The 14,149-nt window shown below is 40.0% G+C and overlaps 1 protein-coding gene across 3 annotated transcripts in view; it reads right to left on the bottom strand.

Moving 5' to 3' along the window:
- Window positions 1–14,149, bottom strand: part of LOC121275906 (basic leucine zipper and W2 domain-containing protein 2) — an 84,835-nt gene that overhangs the window by 54,539 nt on the left and 16,147 nt on the right. For all 3 annotated transcript variants that reach the window (XM_041183722.1, XM_041183721.1, XM_041183723.1), the window contains exon 2: window positions 18–82. In XM_041183722.1, the coding sequence (XP_041039656.1) occupies window positions 18–75 (58 nt within the window). In that variant the 5' untranslated portion in view covers window positions 76–82. The remainder of the gene's footprint in view (window positions 1–17; window positions 83–14,149) is intronic.

Below are 14,149 nucleotides of genomic sequence, written 5' to 3'. Positions count from 1 at the left end.
AAGGCTGGAACGCTTACCCCTCTTCCTGGTCTTGAACCGCTGGCCTGTTAGCACTGGCTTCTGCAACTTACTCATAAACTTTCTGTGGGGTTAAAAAAATAAATTAGACACAGCAAAAACCAGTATGAAAATGGAATTCATGGTAATTCACAAGATAATACATTGAATGTTTCTATCTCAAGTTCCCAATGTTAGTCGGGCTTCTAAGCAGGCAGCTCCCAAACAGAAACCAGCCATCTGGCCACAGGACAAGAAATTGGAGGAATTTAATCCATTTGTAACTCTTTCACTTACCTACAAGCAGCCAGTGAAGATCAGCTTTCACTGTTGCGGGAAGGTAGCCTCAAGATTTTTTTTAAAACAAGTTCTACTTTAAAAGCTTTAACAGTTTAAAAAAGGAAACATTTCCCAAAGGCTCTCCTATAAATCTAATAGTCTTGGTTCCTGTCAGCTGCTGGTTCCATTCCCTGTGTCCCATTGATTATCAGTGATGTTTTACTAGAAGATCCTTGCTCATCTGGACTGTAGATTTCAGAATTCTTCTCCAACAATGCCTGTTCAGTTTGCCTGGTAAATTGTTGTTCTGGTCATTGCAAATTGTCACAAGCTCAGTTAAAAATAGTGAAGACCCAGTCAAATTGCCAGCCAAATCATCTACTCACAGCTAGCACCTGCTTAGAACACCAGATCAGCTCTGGAGTCTCACTGTCAAGTGTCCAGAATTCCTGAAAAAGTACATAACTGTTTCAAATTCTGCTAATTATTTGCAGCCAGCTTATTTTCACAAAGCCACACACATGCTGTGTGCACTGATTTGCTGTGGCACTACCTTCTTAAAAAAAACATACAGGCTCAAGTCTATTCTTTTTACTCATTCTCTGGCATGAACAGCTTTTATTATGTATCCCTAGTTGCCCTCAAGAACATGGTGGTTAAGCCTTCTACTTGATTCGCTGCAGCTCATGAAGTGAAAGTAATCCTGCAATTGCTGTTAGATAGGGAGTCCCAGGAATTTGGCCCAGCAACAGTGAAAGAGCGAAGATTATATCGAAGTTGGGATGGAGCATGACTGGAAGGCGTACTTGAAGGTAATGGAGTTCCGGTGCACTTGATTCCCTTGTTCCTCTAGGTGGCAGAGGTCAAAGGTTATTAAGGTGCTATAAAAAAAGCCTTGGCAACGCATTGCAGTGCATCCTGTAGATAGCGCACAATGCAACCATGGTGCATCGATAGTGGAGAGATAAGGTGCTAATGGTGGTCGATGGACTGATCAAGCAAATTTAGGAAGAGTAATGTCCAACACACAGGGCTTGATTTAAACCTCCAACATAGAGGGCACACAGCAATGTTTTTGGAATGCATTTACCAAGAAAACTGTATATGTTAAAGATTGGCTGGTATTTGGTTTGAAAGCAGCAATTCTACTGTGTTACATGTAGGAACACTCACAGAACCCTTTTCCAGATGCCCTTTCATCCTGCCTGCTCCAATGTTCACCTCTGGTTCGCCATCCTGATAGCCTAACCGAACGGAATACCTTTATCTAATTAAGTTCTGACTCTGGGAAAAATCAAAATTGCTGCCAACTCCATTTTCATGACAAAGACAAGTTTACAAACCGGAGTCAACCCTCGTTTCCCGTCTCCCATGAAAAAATCTAGCCCCAAGTATCCAAATGTGTCTTCCAATGTTCTGAACAAGGAAATGAGTTCCATTTGAGAACCTCAGAAGCCCCACTATATTCTACTTGACTTTACAAAATCTTATTTTCCAACTTTAGAGTGAAAAATTTAAGATTAAGATTTAAAATTTACCTTCAAATAAAAGTAGACTCGAATTTGACAAGATGAATTCCAAGGATCCTTGATGCAAAAAATATCAGAATTTGGTACATTCCCTATTTTGTTAAATCCTCTAGATTTAATAATGTCTCAAATTTCTCTTCCCTCCAACAGAAAAAGTCCTTAGCTGCAAACTTGCCCAGAAATCAAAGAGCTATAAATTATTTCTGCCAATGATCTAAATCATTTAGCCATTACCTGGCAACCATCTCCCACACCTTTCTTTTATCATCCAGTTGCTCCAATAGTTGAATTGGAAATTAGTGATCCCATGGCACTCCTTGAGAAGCAGTTCATTCTGTAAGTGTATTGGCTTACATTCCTCCTCAACCAATGCCATTAAAAGCTAGTGAACAGGGCACTCAAAGTGCATGCCTCTGCCAAGCTGTTTTAACTCAATATTATTACAATTACACAGTTCTTTACTGAGGCTTTTCCCAGCCTGGTTGATGTTCTGTAGCTACAAAACTGAAAAAAAAGTATTTTTTAGTAAGAGCTTCTATCTCACTGAGGAGGCTTCAGGCCAATCCATATCCATCAACCTGCTCCAAAAACTCTGCTCCATTTTGACAGCTGTGACAAATTGCACCACGGCAGCTGAGACAATCCACAACATCTAAAACAATCAAATCAACAATATTTTAAAAAAAAGTCAATTACCCTCTCTCTGTGTTGACGGGTCCTTTAAAATAAAATATTCCAGGATCCAGATCCGGACCAACATCTTCACCAAAAAAAAAAAAATCAATCCTTCCTCAGGCCATATGTTTTGTTGAAATCCATTAGTTTTTTTTAAAACATATTGTTTACAGACAAACAAGGATGAAAACATCCCTCTGCCCACCTTCACTGGCAAAGGTAATAACAGATCAATCCATCATGCATTTCATTGTGTTTTGTGGGATCTTGCTGCTGCACAATAGCTATCAAATTTGCATACAGGTCATCTTCTTCATCATGTACAATGAACTGGAGTTTTGTATATAATTTACTCACATAAATCAAATATACTGCTTTACCTGAACCAGTAGGATATCCATTTCTGGTCAAATTGTACTCAAATAAATATTTCATCTTGGCTTGGTCTTCAGCATGAGATACCGAACAGAGCAAGATTATTTCCCACACTGAGCGAAAGCAGAAATGTAAGAGTCCCACACCAGTCTATCTATATCAGGTTTTAAACAAAGTCTTTACTATAGAAAATGAGTTTCTTTGTGAACTTGGTTTCGTTTGGGTGAGGACAAAAAGAAAAAAAACTTTCAAAATATGAATTTCAGCCATGATAGTCTTCTTCTCCTTCATCCAGGTCTCCTCTCCTGTGCTTTGTAAGACCAAAGGCAGTCCTTGAAGAAGCCTATGTGCAAGGGTCATATCAACTCATGTACTGGAATACTGGTTCTCAAATTTTTTTGGTTGAAAGATGCTTTTCCATATGAATGAGTAATCACATACCCTCACCACTGCCATCTAATTATAATACTATATAATACTCAATGTGAAAGTACTCCATGTAAAGTAAATAATGTTTTTAAGCAAATTAGTATTAATTACACATTTCAGTGAGTTGGATGTGCTGGTTTCTCACTGTAGTCTGCTTGTTCTTGGGAGAAACACCAAATGGGCAAGAGCATATAGAGAGCACTAGGGGAGCAAGAGAAGAGGAAGAGCACAGGGGGAGCAAAGCACACCTCCGGTTAACACTCATTTGATTACTTTTGACTTTGACTCCCTGGACAGTTGCCCACCATAAAGCCAGCCCTATGTCGCAGACCCCTGGAAAGTCTTTACAGAATAATTTGAGAACGACTTTATGAGAGAATAGTGTGAAAGTAGGAGAAACCCAAGTAATAAAATAAAGAAAATATAGATCAACTCAGTCATTGTCTATTCTTATCTCACGCATTTAATCATTGGTTCCCATATAGATTTACTTCTTGTGATTCTTGTTCTTACACATGGCCCAGTCAACAAAGTAAGTGCATCAGCAGCTTCAATTAAAAGATCTTCCAATACAATGGATAAAATCAAAAGAATAATTTTGTGCGAAATACAATAAGCCTACTCCCTTATCACCTGAACAGCTGCAATAAATATTACAAAGCAACAGGTATAGAAAACTTATGTAGCCAACGTCACTTTTTTCTATAGCTTATTTTTGAGTTTGAAAGGTTTGAAGGTGACTAGTTTTATTTTGCTTGTTCTGAAGAATCCCAAGGGTATCACCATTTGCAGCTCAACTACTGCTTCCATATATCTTTATTTTTATCCTTAGTTGGTCAAACAAGTAAATGGAGTCTCAAGAGCAAGTGAACTCAAAGTAAAAAGACGTTCACACAAACTATATACATTTTTGGAAAAAAATTGATAGTGTAGCATTTGCTGACATGCAAGGGAAGATGCTCAGTAATGAGAAATTATGAAAAAATTAAGGTCACACATTAAATTCTTTTTTAATACCTTTCTATTAATTACATATTTGGTAATGAGCAGTGAATGACACTGTACATAAATTCTTTTTGGACGCTGCAAGAACCACCATGTGTTCCTATTGGCATTTGTCCAACAATAAATTTATCACCAGGACTCACTCACAGGAGGTCTCAAAAGGACATACAATTATTATATACAGCAACATTCCATCTCATTTTAGTACAACTTCCCACGAGTGTGTTTGCTTGCCTTGTGACTCAAACTACTCAACCAGATATTTTTCTAAGCTCTGATTTACACAACTTCCCACACGCTCCCCATACGCACATACACATCTTGTGCTTTTTTTTAAAATCATGTTGTCAAAGCCAACTGGCCTCCATCATCCATGGTAAGAGTCAAAATTGTTGCAAATTAATATACAAATACAAGGACTAGACATGTAAATATCTGTAAATACGTTACAAATTCAAAAGATCCATGTCTGAACTGAGAATTAAGGCATTTTCCAATGTTTAACCTTGCAATCAAAACACTAAAGATAAAACCAGCATGCCCGTTTATTACTAATAATATCTTGAAAGAAATTTCCAGGTGACCCAATAAAATTGTAAGAAAGTGGTTAATGTAATTTTTACAGTACATATACATTCATTATGCGCAGAGCTATTGACCAACTGAATTGCTGAATTTTAAAAGGAAGCTTATATTTGAATACTGTGGTTAACATTTGCTTAAAGTTTGATAAAGCATTAACTATCCAGAAACTGGAATCATATCTGCAATACCATGTATTTGCATATCCAGTTCACTGAACTTGACACAAAGGTTTTAGCTTAAAAATAAACACACTGAAGACATGCATTGTCCATTGGGTTAAAAGGGAGTACAAGGTAAGTTTGTATTCCTATTGATGCTTTCCAATTAATAGAGAAAGGCAATCTTACTTAAATTGTATAACATTGTGTTCTTTATAGACAATTACTGTTAATGTTTCACCAGTTAGATGTGTTGTGCAGCATTCACATTACATTATGTAAGGCAACTACAAACACTTTAATCAATGTTTTTTGGTAACTTAGTATTCATAACTAGCAAGCAGTTTTTCCCAACTTCATTGAAGTTTGGGTTTACGCAAAATAAATTGCTTCCATTCAAATTATAACACTTCCATCTAATTTCCACATCAAGGCAACCCTGAAGAAATTTTGTTTATGCCACAATGAATTACTTCAGACATTTGTTGGCTGTGGATTTGACAAAGCTGGAATGCACTGCTGTCACGAAGTTATTAATGTACATATTTTGGAAAATATTTTTTTGTATGTGGGTGTGTCTTAATTGGATTAAAGCCAGCTAGTGTGGGTGCTTTGATATGTACAAGTTTTGATATGTAAGAGAGATAGCGTGCATTTAAATTTTTTGAACAGAGCATTCAAGGACTGGGGTGAAAATTGACACCTTTCTAGCAGCTACCAAGCAATACGTTTATATTACTAATAAAGTTGGTATTATGAAAGGCGTTTCATTGTTAAAAGGGAAAGTTCAAAGAGGTTGTTAATACAATGAGAATTAACTTTCAATGGGGCTGGTAGGTATAACTTCATAATTTTTAGGTATGTAGGCAGAGGCAATGTAAGATCAAAAGGCAGCCATAAGCCTCCAACTGGCTCCAGAGTGAAAAGAACCTCATTCTAAATTCTTAAGGTGAAAATGCTTTGCCTGGTGTTTGGTTAAATTCTATGGGTTGCTAAAAAACAAAAAAAACTGCAGATGCTGGAAATCCAAAACAAAAACAGAATTACCTGGAAAAACTCAGCAGGTCTGGCAGCATCGGCGGAGAAGAAAAGAGTTGACATTTCGAGTCCTCATGACCCTTCAACAAAACGAGGGTCATGAGGACTCGAAATGTCAACTCTTTTCTTCTCCGCCGATGCTGCCAGACCTGCTGAGTTTTTCCAGGTAATTCTGTTTTTCTATGGGTTGCTGTTGCCTTAATGGAGATTAGTTTGGGAATCTGTTAAAAGTTATGATAGTAGTAATTTGTAGCCGTGCGTATATATATTTTTAACCTGTGTAACTTAATAAAATGTTTCAATTAGTTTAATGTAAAACCTCAATAACTGATGGTCTGATTCCTGAATTTAGAGTTGCATCTCAAACAGAACACTTAAAATTATAAGTTATGACAGTTGTTTAAAGTTTCCCTCTGGGATTTTAAAATAACTCTTCTGTACCAACCGCATCAGTCATAACAACTACACTTTTCATAGAGGTTACATACTGAATATTTTACAACTGCCAATCTTTTAACCTTGGTAGACACCCACAAGACAGGATGATGATACTTATCCAAAATGCAATGCAAGATGATACAGGGGAGGTAAAAATCAATAGAAAAGTGAGCACAACTGCATATTCGCCTATATCCTCCTATGAGCACCATCCCATCCCTTCATCCTGTATTCTCAAGCCTACTCCATCATACCCACTTACCTTACACACACATCCATCTTTCTCTTCCTATGCACTTACTGAAATCCCATCTAATGCATCCACCACTTTCATGCATCATCCATTTTCATGCCTCTCCCTCAGACACCCTCGCCAAATTCACCGTATCCATCAGGTAAATGCATGCCATTACAGTCACTTAAAGTCTCTACTTTCCCTTGATGCAGAATATGAGGGAGGGGGAGATCTGGACATGAACCTCCACAGATTTGCAAGTTCACAAGTGCAGAGGAAGAGGCACCGGAGATAACCTGAATTTTGGCAACCCTGGCTGTTGGAAGCGTGGAGATGGGGACCGCCCAGCTATCTAGCATCACAATTAAATATCCGCAACCCACATGGCATAGAGCACTCAGTCATGTTGATTTGATTTCAACAGCGAGTGAGATATGATAATCTTCATATTGATAACTTGTAACATTCTTACTTTGCATGTATAAATTCGCACCTACCATCTCTGTCAGGGCCTTCACACACGCAAAAGTAGGATGCTAAAGGGGATAGTGCTGGTGCTTCAGCTACTGACAATTAATAATATAGATAAAGAGTAATGTTTGTCAACTGTACAAAGCTAGGTGGAATGTAAGCTGTGAGGAGGACACAAAGAGGCTGCGAAGAGATATAGATAGGTTAAGTGAGTGGGTAACAAAGTGGCAGATGGAGTATACTGTGGGAAGTGTGAAGCTATTCACCTTGAAAGTAAGTAAAAAGCAGAATATGTCCTAAAAGACGTGAAACATAAAATGTTCGGAGGGACTTGGGTGAACTCATAGGAACACAAAATTAGCTTGTAAATACAGCAAGCATCTTGGTCTTTATTGCAAGGGGACTGGAGTGCACGAATAAAGACGTTATGTTACCATTGTACAGGGCTTTGCTGTCGCCACACCTCGAGTACTGTATGAGTACAAGGGATGGTAGGGTTGTAGTGGACGGAGCGGCTGCTGCACATGCCCACGACATCAGTCCACTGGTGCAACCCAAGTGAATCTTATATTAAAAAGTGTATCCCTCACAGGAGTATAAGCAGCTAATGCTGCATCACTCTAGCCATCACTTTCTTCCTTGGAATCATTCAAAGGGCACCTGAGCACTGCACCTTCATCCTCATGGGCTCCAAAATCCAGCAGTCATCAACCAAGAGCACAACAGTCAGAGCAGGGATTAGAGCAGCCTGCCTCTCCCTCTGCTCAGGTCACAAGAGATGCACCACATGGGAGTGGTAGGAAAATGAAGAATAAGGCTTTACAGTGGCACAAGGGTAGAATGCATGTGGGTAGAAGTTAAATTGTAATTTTTGTTAAGCTTCTGTTATTTAGTTAAAACAAATAAATGTTATTCTTCTGCACTGCTTTGCCACCTTGCCCATTCTTGTCTGCTGTGTGATAAGGTGACTTTTAACTTACTTAATGATGATGAATGGGAAGACATGCATTGATAGGAACCAATTAATCGGGTGGGGGGAGGGGAAGATGTGCAAGGGGTGATAAATTGGATTGGTTGTTTGCGGGACTGTTTTGTGACAATGGCATAGCTAGGGGAATGAGAGCATGGGGTGCGAAGTGATGGAAAAGTGGCCATTGCTGTACTTTCAGCACTACTTCATTGGTGCAACCTCAGTGAACCTTGCATTAATAAGAGCATTTCTAGTGTAATGCCCTCGTCACCATTCTCCTCTTCAGTATCATCCAGAGGGCATTGGAGCTCTACAACATGTTCCTCCTGCAGGTCCCAAACTTTGCAGCTGCATAATGTTGCACAGAGTGCAGCACACGGTGACCATTCCAGATACCCTGTCTGGATCTAAGACAGGCAAATGGAGCTTAGGTCCAGATCAGCTATGATCTAACTGAATTGCATAACATTTTTAAGTTTGAAAGGCTGAATGGCCCACTCACGTTGCTATTAGAATAATTATAGATAATTAAATACACAGTGTAGGATCCTTTAGTAATACTGTGTTGAATGCAGATTTTGAGCTTCAGAGAATGTAGGCTGTAGTGGTTATGCGGCATCCTGTGACTTTTTTGGGTTATATTTGGAGACTCTGGAGATGTTTGAAAAATTTCACTTTTGGAAATTTTGTTTAAAAAAAATGATCTGTTCACTAACGTCCATTAGAGAAGGAAATCTCCCATCCTTGCCTGGTCTGGCCTACACGTGACTCCGGACCCACAGCAATGTGGTTGACTCTTAACTGCCCTCAGAAATGGCCTAGAAAGCCACTCAGTTCAAGGGCAACAAAAGCTGGCCTTGCCTACAGCACCCACATCCCTTGAAACAATAAATAAAATTTTACCTTTTAAAAAAAAATGGCACAGGCACCCATAATGACTTGTGCCAACTGCAGCTTTTTTCCCCCCAAATAAAACGAGAATATGCAGGAGATATCTTTGAGGATCAGAGCACTTGGAATCTTATTTTATAACTGCAAAACAAATCCCTTCTTTATGCTGTCCTGCGAAACATGCAACATCACCCACTGTAATAGGTCATATAATTTAACAAATAGACTGTCATATACAACAGACTTCCTGAATTGTAAGAGCCTACTAATGATGATATGTGTTATAGTACAATGAAAATAAATATGAGCAGATCAAAGGAAAAATGTAGTTTTTGGCTCCAGATGGCTTCCATTAAGTAGCCTAAGTTGTCTCTCACTATTTATGATGTTCTCAAATCCCTCTGTAAATTTGTGCCTCACTTCCAACTGCTGAATATTTAGTATATTTTCCCCTGCTAACTTGTGATTAAAATTCACAATTATAACTGACTTTTCATTCCAAATGGCTTTAGGAAGAACAAGGTAACCTTTTTTTTTCAAATAAACAAACCTCTGTCCTTGGGAGGCTTCTTTCACCCATGAACTTAAGATTCAGTTGGCTGACTTGCTGTAAAACGAGCCACTGTTACATCAGCCCACAGCCAGCTGGAGCACATGTATCCAATACTGAAGGTTAAACTACTCCTGCTTTACCTCACTGTTCTTATTTTCACAATTGTTCTTAAACGACAGGCAGAAAATCAATTTGAGGCAGCACATGACTATTAATCTCTACTTATATATCATGGAAAAGGTGGAAGAAATTAACTTGTGAATACATTTCTTACTACAATATGTTTTTGTCTCCATTTTCACTTGGCAGCGCTCTTGTCCTGCAATCTCTGCTTGTGTCATTATCTGAGAATGCTCTGTACAATTGCATGTTTGCCAACACATGACATTTCATTGCTTCATAATTTCAAGTACAGAACAAAATTAAACTAATTGTACATAACCACCAGCAGATTAAAAAGGAACAGAATGAAATGTCCCTTCCTGCTATCTTCTTTTATATGGTGAGCAGGCTATTAAAACACAATGCCACATTACCATTTTGGAAATAGTAATTTGCAATTATCTACAACTTGTCAGTTAACTAACCCACAGTAGTTTGATTTGCTAGCAGGACTCAACTAACACAGCTAATAAAAAAAAGTAAAAGCAATGAACCCTGGAGGCAGTACAACTTGGAAAATGGTGTGGTGCGTACTTATAACTGGTGAGGTCTCAGGATCAATTTCTGATTCTATTGAGTTAGTCTAATTTTAACTGAACTAGTTTTAGTGGCACTTACATTAACTTCAAAATGTTTAGTTCCCCAGTTAAGGAAATGAGGCAAGAATCAGCCAGATTTCCCAAGTCTCATATTTACTCAGTGACCCCACTCTACCCCTTCACTACAAAAAGATGTGTGAACATAACAGAAGAGCAGAATGGGATAGGTTGTAATCCCTCCCATAGTCACCTTCTGGATCTTTTCCCTGCCCAGATGAAATTACATTGCTTCATAATTTGCCATGGTGAGATTTGAACTCTTGATCTTACAAGCCCAGTACCATAACCACTTGGCTATCATACCAGAACTATAGTCACCTTCTGACTCTCATTGTTTTGACTCACATGTGATTGACCACGTGGATAAGGCATTGATAGGCTGATGGGAACGACTGTGAAATCTGTAAATTAGGAAAACTGAGGGACTTGAATCAGGTGCCCTTTATTTGCAGATGTCTTGATTTTCAAAATAATCATTGTATGTAAACCAACTGAGTCTAATAGCCGATGATTTATTTCCCCACTTTCACTTGGGACTATGCATAATTCTGCAGCCCTACCAGTAGGATGTAATTTCAGTTCATTTTTTGCTTGTTGGGCTTCCTCATCCATCACCATCCCTTGGCCCTTTTCCGTCAAGGGAGGAGTGTCCCTATCCTGGGATCTGCGAAGTTGACAGCCTGCAAAAGACAACATGGCTGCGGTAGGGCCAGAGTGCCTGACAGAGCCCAGCCAAATTGGGACTGGGTGGGGGTCCAGCAGATCCCTTTCCAAGACATCCTTCATCCTGCACCAACTAATGTTTGAAGTGCTGAGGATGGTGGTAGTAGCATGGAGCTGTTAATAGCACATCAGTACTTGATGTACTGGTGGGGTAGGGCTACTGGAGCTTTGATTATGTGATGTTCTGACCACATGATATTGGATCATGTGACATCAGATCATATGACTTCTATAACTTTCACAAAGATCCCCTGTGGTTCAGGATTTTATGGTTTTGCAGCAGTAGCTGCTTTGTCAGAAGTCTCAAGAACGAGAAGGCCATCAGAGAGCAGGTGAAGGGGAGAACCCATGGACCAGCGACAAAGGAACTACTCTCTCCAACTCTCCCTCCCAACAGCCCAGTCTCCATTGCTGTCCCCCAGTGCTTATTCCAGTCTTCATTTCCCCATTCAACTCGTAAGGATCCCAAGGGCAGAATTTTACGACAGAGGGATTTTACGTTCCCGCTGTCGTCAATGGGATTTATAATGGCCTGCCGCATTTTACGGCCCTGTCCCCACTGAAACGGGGCTGTAAAATTCTGCCCCAAGAGTTTGGCATCACTCCCCTTGGTATGCTTAGCACCGTCTGCTGTTCAGGTCACCTTCCCAAAATTCCAGAGCTTCTAATTCTTGACTCCTACTATTCGCAGTTGGCAGCTTGTGGTTTTTGTGTAAAGCTGATCTTTTTATCCAGCATCCATAGCAGCAGAGAAACTCCTCTATCCCTGTATCAAAGAGTTAGAGGTGATCCTCTGCTTCTAGGCATGCTGAATGGAGAGATCCCCAGTACACAACAGCTGTTTCTTTGCGCTGCCATCTCATAATTATTTGCATGCTTGATGTTTTAATTTGCAAACTGGCTTGGTGCATTGAAGGCTGTCCATGGTTAATAACGTGAGTGTGTCTGTGGTTTCAAGTGGGAATTTTGTATCTATTATACCGCAATCCAATTGGGACTGTTGCCAAGGGGCCTTTTGTCACTGGTGTCCATTTCTGCAGGTTTCACTGTACATTCCAGCTAAATTAATGCTTTCAGGAGAGAAAACTGAGAAAAATATTTGCACTGTAATGCACTGTCACTAAACATTTACAGCGATGTTAAATCACTACAACACAAATGGTCAATGTTCTTCAAAATAGCCTGGACTACAACTCTCCGTATGGGAAAACGGGTATAAATAAATTACTAATTTACTGAATATCCAACTGCTGCCACCACCACCCCCATCAAACCATGATAGCAGGAAGCTTTAGCTCAGTTTTGTGTGGTAAATCCATTCATTCACATGGCCCAGCTGAGGAATTCCTTGAAGCCAATTCTCCCAGTCAGATCAATAACATTCTTGAGAAAATTCCAAATAATCAAAACATTGATTTCGCATTTAGTTGTATTTAAATCTGATTATTTTAAAAGGCACTACCTGACCTATGAAAGAGATCATCACAAATAGCACATACAACATAGCATTAATCATAGTTGTTTTAACGCTGTGGGTGTTTCTGCAAAGGATTCCTGGTTGAGGTGGAGAACTGATGCTCTATATAAAACAGTAATCTAGGACAAAAACAGCATTCCACCCTTCCCCATCTGTAAGTTAGCATAAACTTTTAGTCAAACTGTTTTAATTTCAACTTTCAAAAAGCACCCCTTATTTCCTCAAAGAACTATTTTCATCTCTTACCATCTGCACTTATTGCCTCCAATAATGAAAAGTACAGGAGGACATGCCAGGAGCAGCACCAGGCATACCTAAAAACGAGGTGTCAACCTGGTGAAGCTACATCACAGGACGACTTGCGTGTCAAACAGCATAAGCAGCAAGCGATAGACAGAGCTCAGCAATTCCACAACCAACGGCTCAGCTCTCAGCTCTGCAGTCATGCCACATCCAGTCTTGAATGGTGGTGACAACCAAACAACTCACTGGAGGAGGCGGCTCCATAAATATCCCCATCCTCAATGATGGGGGTGCCCAGCACCAGTGCAAAAGATAAGGCTGAAGGATTTGCAACAATCTTCAGCCAGAAGTACCGAGTGGATAGTCCAACTTGGCCTCCTCTGGAGGTCCCCAGTATCAAAGATGCCAGTCTTCAGCCAGTTTGATTCACTCCACATGATTATCAAGGAACAGCCAAAGGCACTGGAGACTGCAAAGGTTGTGGGCCCTGACAATATTCTGGCAATAGTACTGAAGACTTCTGCTTCAGAACTTGCCACGCCCCTAGCCAAGCTATCCCAGTACAGCTATAACACTGATATCTACCCAGCAATGTGAAAAATTGCCCAGGTATGTCCTGTATGCACAAAGCAGGACAAATCTTACCCAACCAATTACCGCCCCATCAGTCTACTCTTGTTCATCGGTAAAGTGATGGAACGAGACATCAACAGTGCTCCCAAGCGACGCTTACTTAACAATAACCTGCTCACTGACACTCACAGTTTGTGTTCCGCAAGCGTAACTCAGCTCCTGATCTCATTACAGCCTTGGTTCAAACATAGACAAAAGAGCTGAATTCCCAAGATGAGGTGAGAGTGATTTCCCTTAACATCAAGACCGCATTTGACTGAGTGTGGCATCAAGGAGCCCTAGTAAAACTGGAATCAATGTGAATCAAGGGAAAAATCTCCACTGGTTGGAGTCATACTAGCACAAAGGAAGATGGTTATGGTTGTTGGAGGTCAGTCATCTTAGTTCCAAGACATCACTTGGAACTAGGAGTTCCTCAGGGTAGTGTCCTAGGTCTAACTGTCTTCAGCTGCTCCATTAATGACTTTCCTTCTATCATAAGGTCAGAAGTGGGGATGGTTGCTGTTGATTGGACAATGTTCAGCACCATTTGTGACTCCTCAGATACTGAAAAAGTCAATGTGCAAATGCAGCAAGACCTGGACAATATCCAGGCTTGGGCTGACAAGTGGCCAGTAACATTTGTGCCACACAAGTGCCAGGCAATGAATGTCTCCAACAAGAGAGAATCTAACCATCACCCCT

Source organism: Carcharodon carcharias, chromosome 3 (assembly GCF_017639515.1).
Source record: "Carcharodon carcharias isolate sCarCar2 chromosome 3, sCarCar2.pri, whole genome shotgun sequence".
Taxonomy (NCBI): Eukaryota; Metazoa; Chordata; class Chondrichthyes; order Lamniformes; family Lamnidae; genus Carcharodon; species Carcharodon carcharias.
This window is presented reverse-complemented; position numbering and strand designations above follow the sequence as displayed.